The sequence below is a fragment of the Protobothrops mucrosquamatus genome, unplaced genomic scaffold, assembly GCF_001527695.2.
Source record: "Protobothrops mucrosquamatus isolate PMUCROS unplaced genomic scaffold, P.Mucros_1.0 scaffold11011, whole genome shotgun sequence".
Lineage (NCBI taxonomy): Eukaryota > Metazoa > Chordata > Lepidosauria > Squamata > Viperidae > Protobothrops > Protobothrops mucrosquamatus.
In genome coordinates this window covers 1-7,880 of record NW_015396793.1, presented here as the reverse complement: position 1 = coordinate 7,880, position 7,880 = coordinate 1, and the positions used below count along the sequence as shown (strand labels likewise).

At 38.9% G+C, this 7,880-nt stretch overlaps 1 protein-coding gene across 1 annotated transcript; it reads left to right on the top strand.

Moving 5' to 3' along the window:
- Positions 1-8: 8 nt before the first annotated feature.
- Positions 9-7,573, top strand: LOC107301253 (epoxide hydrolase 1-like). The gene is made up of 5 exons (XM_029287105.1): positions 9-57; positions 4,013-4,223; positions 4,687-4,867; positions 5,256-5,486; positions 7,440-7,573. The coding sequence occupies exons 1-5, from the start codon at positions 29-31 to the stop codon at positions 7,571-7,573; spliced, it is 786 nt and encodes a 261-aa protein (XP_029142938.1). The 5' UTR covers positions 9-28.
- The last annotated feature ends 307 nt before the right edge of the window (positions 7,574-7,880 follow it).

Here is a 7,880-nt window from a genome sequence, read left to right as displayed (position 1 = left end):
TTATGCGTGGCTCTTCTTAATTGCAGACATGTGGCAGGAGTTTCTGCAGACTGTCCGGTGAGTGTAAAAAGCGGCAAGCAAACTAGGGAGAAGGCAGCATTTGAGTGACAGGCAGTTTACATTTGCCTGGATTTCTACCAAAGAAGCCAGTTGGGTAGTGAAGAAGCACCGATCATACTGCTGCTGGAGGGGAGGGCAGATCTTCAATATCAAGGCAGCCACTCCTAGTTGTTATGGACACAAATGGGTGCTATAAAAGCGATAAGATTTTATTATGGAGCAATGAAGTTGCAGTGCTTGCATCCTCAGGCTGTAGATGTATATTTTAATTCTTGCCTCTTATGTAATTATGCATAGAAAAAAATGGTGGAGAAATTCTCTTGGCATAAGGAAACATACATATATGCATGGAACGAAGGAAAGTACATTTTGTCCTGAGGATAAAATGGAAGAACCATACTGTAGTTTTTCCCTTTGCAAAAGATTGAGGAAGTGAACTTGAAGTCTGTTTCAAATTAACATTCCTAAAATTCCTTGGTGCTGAATCAACCACATAAGGACTCTGAACAGCTAAATTCTTTGGAGATATTCTTTTATATAATTCACAGCAACATGCTTTACATGAGGTTGCTCTTGAATAGCCTTCAGAAGTTTCAACTGGTGCACAGTGCAGCTGTCTAGGTAGTAAAAGGTGTTGGATGTTTGACACAACTGCTACGTGAGTTGCATCGGTTAATAGTGTGTGTTTTCAGGTGCAATTCAAGGGGTTGGTTGTCACTTTCAAAACCCTTTGTGGCTTTGGGACTCAGTTACCTGAGGGATTGTTTTCTCTAAATTGTTTTTATCTATCCAATCCAGTTTGGCGGGTTGGGCATGCTCTGGGTTCCAACAGCCAAGGAATGTTAGCTGGCTAGCAGTGGTGGCTTTTCTGCTATAACCCCTGTTGTAACAATCTCTCTCCAGAGATTAGGATGCGCCCGAAACTGTTGGTGTTTTGTAAAGCCTTGAAGAACTGGTTATATGCCCAGGCTTGATTATGCACCCGGGCCTGGGGTACCAAGTTTGTGAAAAGTCCCATTTCATGGTTATGGTAACATCTACAATTCTCTCTTTTTTTCAGTTACCACATATATATATTCTATTTTTACTTGTTTGCCATCCAGAGTCACTTGTTTAAGAAAAGCAGCCATAGAAATTGAATAAAATAAATAAATCTTTAAACCATGATGTCTGAAAACCAGCTCCTTGAATTGCACCTGGAAACACACTGAGTGTTAAATTAAGCCTGTTTCAGTTGGCTAAGCATTTTATCTCCCTAGCTCTTATCAGTTTAGTGCAAGGTGAAATCATGTAAAAATGGAACGATGACACCAACCTCTCCCCTATCCCTGTTGCTTCTGAAAGGAGTACAAAGGAAACCACCAATCAGCTTTTTATTGCATATATCAGAGGTCCCCAACCTTTTGGGCACCAGGGACCGGTTATGTGGCAAGAGGGGGAATGGTTTTGTGTGCTGCCTGCATCCCACTGATGGGGCTTTGCTTGTTTGTGCGGCCCGGTTGTAGACATGCCGCAGCCCGGTACCGGTCCACGGAACCAGAGTTGGGGACCCCTGGCATATATAACAAGAAGAAAAAAAGCAGGGAGGGCAGGAATCATAAGTAAAAGATCTACTTATGACTTAGCTCCATTAATGATTGATGTTTTTTAGAAATTTATGCAATTGAATGGAATGCAGGAGTAGGATATAGAAAAGAGCATAGCAATGACAGAGTTCTGTGGTTAGACCTAGTCCTGTACACAGTGGGAAGGTGATGTTTTCCTTGCCAGGTAATAATGAGCAAAAGAAAGGGGTAATTCATCCAATTGCTTTATATATTCACACTAAATGCATAATCAGAATAGCTCCATTTATTAATGAAATGATACAGAAGCAGCAGAGACAGGATAGAGATCAGCAACAGGGCCCACAAATATTAGGCTCTTGTAGGACTTAGCTTCCTAATCAAACAATATAGATAGATCCTGGAGGTCGCTAACATTGAAAAAATCATTTTGACATTAAGTGAGGAATAAGAGAGAGCCATTTTTTTCTAGCAGTTAAGTCGCCAGGTTAGAAACCAGGAGCTGTGAGTTCTAGTACCACCATAGCATGAAAGCCAGTTGGGTGACTTTAGACCAGTCACGGTTTCTCAGCCTATAATGTCAGGCTCAGGCAACAAGCCAGTTGGTCAATTTCTGTTGCAACCAATAGATCAATACTTGGTTGATCCAAAAAAAGAAGACGCTGAATCTGCAGGAAATCAGAAAAAAAATCAAGTGGGGAAAGAATAATCTTCTTAACCCAGAGTTCATGGTAATTTAGGAATAAGAGGAGTAAATGACCATTTTTCCTCTCCCTTATTGATCAGTTTGAAACAGCACTATAGGAGTGAAGACAATCACACTGCTGACTTCAAAGTAATTTGGAAAGATTAAAGAAATGTTGCCCTAGAGAAGTGCCCTACATGAAATATTTCCAGCTACATTACAGAAAATAGAAGTTTTTTTCTCTGTGCCAGGAAAGCACTAAATAATATTAAATAAATCACTAAACGATCTTTACATAAGTCACTGTCTTTCCTATATTCAATTAACATTTGGGAATAATAGCAGCACCTTAGAATGAAGTTTAAAGATGAGAAGGAGAAGCATTTTAAATTCTTAAACACTATATAGATGATATGCTATTATTATGTCTCTGCTTGGATGGAAACTAAAATAATTTCTCTGTTTTTTTCTTCATATGCCACTGATCCCAGGGCAAAGGGCAGTTTCAGGCTTTTTCTATTGCAAAAAAAGTAAATATATAACCCAAAATCATGTGCCAAGTTAATAGTTGTTTGAAGAGACCTTGAAGAAGACGCTGGAGTAAGGTTTTCAAAAATGAAATGTGCACTGTTTATTTGGCTTTAATAGATCATTCATTTAGTTAAGGTTCTTTTTCAGGTAGATAATCTTCTCCCCACACTACACCCAATGTGTAGCTATTGCTCATTCTCTATAAAGGATTGTGCTGTTGTTTTTGGAAATTTACATGCTTTTTTCCACTGATAGTCTTCACCCTTTATTACTAAATATTTGAAAAAGCCATAGTAGCTATGTTTCGTGAGGGGTGAAAAATCCAAAGCTTGAAAGCCGATATCTTTAATAAACTAACTACAGTATTGCAAATCGCTACAAGTTTTCAAGTCTTTTTACTCAGCTAGCTTCCACACCCAATACACTTTGAAGTTCCACCCAGATGCAGATTAATATCTGTTGAAGTGTGTCAGTTCACATATCGACAAGTCGTCACGTTTGAGAAATACTGATATATTTCTGTGGCTTGAGCTGAGACTCAGTATGGTCAAGCTCTTCAGTCATTGAATCTGTAGGCTTCTAGACAACCAGTTGTTTTTTGCTTTGGCTTTTCTAGGGAAGTTGATAAATAAATCAGGGACAAACTTGCCTGTCCAAGAAAAAAACAAACAAGACTTATACACTTTACCCATTGTATGTTCTCTGCTCCCCAATTTTTATTTCAGGTGCCACTACTTACCTTACTGATAGAAACTGGGTTCGCCATTTCTGTTGTGTAGCAAGCATCAGCATGAAAGGGTGGCAGAATTGTATGAAGATGCAGCGATGTCTTTAAGGAAGGGTTAAAAACACAGTGGCCATAAGACTGAAGTCCCATCCCTTTGCTACCGTGTTCAATACAAGATGTATAAAAAGTATAGAGCTTTTGATCTCATGATTGTGGCTATCATCCTGCCTCTTTCAATCCATTCTCTGACATCCCTGTCCAGATATAATCCATGCTATCTCAATGATCTGTTATCTTGAAACTCATTTATATTTTAAATTCTGGGGAAATCTTTTTTCACAAGCTCATCATTTTATCTGCAGGGGCAGGCTGCAAATGTCATTTTTCTTCTTTCATCAGAGTTCCTTTCAGCTTCTACCTCACATTATTTTGATTATTTTGTAGGTCTTTTGACACATCTCAGCAAAATGTGATCACAGCATCTTGTGTTGTAGGAGGTGGAAGCCTCCTGATTTACTGGCTCCTGACGAGGCGCAGGATGAAGACCCTAGAAATAGGAGATGGATGGTGGGGGTTAGGTGAAAAACCATCAAGAAGTCAAGAAAATCATATGATTAGACCATTCCAAGTGAAAACGTCTGAGAAAGAAATCCAGGTATGAAGGAACATGAGCGAACTTAAGAGACTTTGAAAATTAACTATACTGCCAGAGTGATCCACATGGAAGATTAGAGGAATCAAGATGGCGGCTGCAAGTGCAGAATCGACCCACCCAACCCCCTTTATGGCAGACTGCAACTCAACTATGAACATCCCTTATGTCTGTCCTTATATATTATTGTGCATCATTTACCTCACACTATATAATAACTATGTTACATTTGGCATGTCAAATATGTGTCAGAAGTTCATTATAGATTGTATAATATATGCATACTTATGTGTCCCATTAGCTACTATGTAGAATATTATGCAACTACAGTTCTGTCCAGTGTTGCATGAGTTCAAGTAAAATACAAACAGCTGTCTTTTTAGACTGCCTTCTCCAGCAACAACATGCTTTTAAAATATCTAATATAGTATCATCTCCATAAGAAATTCTCTCTCTCTCTTTGTAGGATTTGTACCGAAGGCTTGACCAGACTCGCTATACACCACCACTAGAGGGAGCTGCCTTTCATTATGGTTTCAACTCAGACTATTTGCAGAAAGTGGTCTCCTATTGGAGAAATCAGTTTGACTGGGAGAAACAAGTTAAAATCCTTAACCAGTACCCACATTATAAAACTACTATTGAAGGTAAATTCTTCCCCACTGAGCTTTATATATAGCTCTCCTAGAATGGAACAAATATCTCTGGTCCTGCCTGTTTTTGAATTTCACATTAAACTTCCTCTGTTATACAGTAGCAGGGGGTGGGGGATGGGGTGTTGTTGTTCCATTCAGTCATGTCCAATTCTTAGAGACTGCTTGGAAAAGGTCCCTGCATTTTTCTTGCCAAGATTTTTCAGAAGTGGTTTGCCATTTCTTCCTTCCTAGGCTGAGAGATAGTGACTGGCCCAAGGATACCCACCTGGCTTTGTGCCTAAGGCAGGACTAGAACTCATGGTCTCCCAGTTTCTTTCACCACTGCACCAAACTGGCTCTCATTTAGCACTCACTGTTAATTGTATTGAATTTCCAACAGGGATAGAAGTTCATTTCATTCGTGTGAAACCATCTCATATCTTAGAAGACCAAATTGTCAGACCTTTGCTGATGGTGCATGGCTGGCCTGGCTCCTTTTATGAATTTTACAAGATCATTCCTTTGCTTATTAATCCACCCGGTCGTGTTTCAAACAGTGAAGATGTAGTCTTTGAGATCATTTGTCCATCCATCCCGGGCTATGGCTTTTCTGAGCCTCCCCACCATCAGGGTAAGTTATTTTCCTAGCAAACAGTTTTAATTTATTATAATTAAATAATAATGATATTTTTTTTCTTTATAGAGAAACATGGAATAATATTAAGCAAATAAAGTTATAACCAGTAACCAGCACGGGTTTGTCAAAAACAGATCATGCCAAACCAATCTTATTTCATTCTTTGATAAAGTGACTAAATCAGTAGACCAAAGAAACGCTGTGGACATAGTATACTTAGATTTTAGTAAGGCGTTTGACAAAGTAGACCACAACCTGCTGCTTAGTAAGCTAGAAAAAGGTGGGATAGACAACAACACTATCAGCTGGATCTGTTGATGGCTGACAAACCGTACTCAGCGAGTAGTCCTCAATGGAACTACATCCACATGGAGAGAAGTAAACAGTGGGGTACCACAAGGCTCCATCTTCGGCCCAGTACTCTTTAATATTTTCATAAATGACTTAGACGAGGGAATAGAAGGGGAATACATCAAATTCGCAGATGACACTAAACTGGCAGGAATAGCCAACACCCCAGAAGATAAGCTCAGGATCCAAAAAGATCTTGACAAACTTGAACAATGGGCCCTATCCAACAAAATGAGTTTCAATGTGGAGAAAAGCAAAGTTTTACATTTAGGCAGGAAAAATCAAAGATACAAGTACAGATTGGGCAAGACCTGGCTGAGGGACCTTGGAGTCCTAGTTGACAATCACTTGACTATGAGACAGCAGTGAGCAGCAGCAGCAGCAGCCAAAAAAACCCAATATAATCCTGGATTGTATAAACAGAAGCATAGAATCAAGATCATGTGACATATTAGTACCGCTTTAAAAAACCTTAATAAGACCATGCCTGGAATACTGCAACCAATTTTGGTCACCATATCACAAAAAAGATGTTGAGAGGTTGGAAAAATTCAGAGAAGAGCAACTAAGATGATCAAAGGCCTGGAGACTAAAACATATGAAGAATGGCTGCAGGATTTGGGTTTGGCTAGTCTAAAAAGAAGAAGAAACAGGGGAGACATGATAGCAGTATTCCAGTATTTGAGGGGCTGCCACAAAGAAGACGGCATCAAACTATTCTCCAAAGCACCAGAGGGCAGGACAAGAAACAATGGTTGGAAATTGATCAAAGAGAGAAGCAACCTGGAATTAGGGAGAAACTTCCTAACAGCAAGGACAATTAACCAGTGGAACAGCTTGCCTTCAGAAATTGTGGGTGCTCCATCACTGGAGGTTTTTAAGAAGAGACTAAACAGTCACTTGTCTGAAATGGTATAGGTTCTCCTGCTTAAGCAGGGGGCTGAACTAGAGGACCTCCAAGGTTCCTTCCAGCTCTATTCTATTCTAACATGTTGGGCACTCTATGGCTATACAACTATATGTCAATACAGTCTTATGTCATTTTAAGAGTTAGTGGATTTATTGTGGCCTTGGTTTGGATGGACTATTTCTTCAGGTATAAGGAAGAGAAGAGATTATCAAAATGAGGTAAAACAGAAATGAAATGCAAAAGGTACAGACTATTGGCAAACTAACGGTACTAGTTTGTGTCTGGGGTTGCTAAATCCATGTTACACAACTACTACTGGTAGGTGGCAGAAATTAGTTCTTTTGTCTACCTGTGCCATCTAGAAGTCACCTGATTATATACAACAGCTCTTGTGACTCATGCAGGCTTTCTTGCATTATGAATGCTACAAGTGATAAAAGGCACATCAATGTTAATGCCACAGATTAAACTGAGCCGTGCACTGAAGTTCAGCTATGTCATAATAAAATCATTTTTAGTAGTTTCTGTGTTCAGGAATCCTGTGAATTTGAAATGCTTCCCATACGCTTATTGAATATTGACTTTTCTGATGTCAGATCTGAATTTTATTCTCTTTGGCTTCTTCTGATTATATGTTAAGTTCAAGACAAACACATTTTTAATATCACGTTTATCCCAACTAACAGGTTTTAACTCATTAGCTGCTGCTCGGATTTTTCACACGCTGATGCAGAGATTGGGTTTCCAGGAATATTACTTGCAAGGTGGAGACTGGGGCTCCCAAATCACCATGAACATGGCACAGATGCTGCCAAAGTAAGTGGTTGGAATCTGTCATATGTTTTTACATACATACATGACAGGAACTGGAATGTGATCATACACATGTTATCCAGATTAGATAACTATCAATTTTTCATCATCTAGTTTAGTTGGGCTGCTGAAAAGCAGCTCTAATTTAAAAATCCTTCTTGTGCAAATTAAAGTTGTAATCATTATCATATAGCTATACTAATTGTTCTTCCATATCATGACTCTTTAATCTATTCTTGGAAAGATAACATATATTATAAAAAATATCCTGTTAAAATTATCAGAACAAATAATTTTAAAAAGTGGATTGTGGA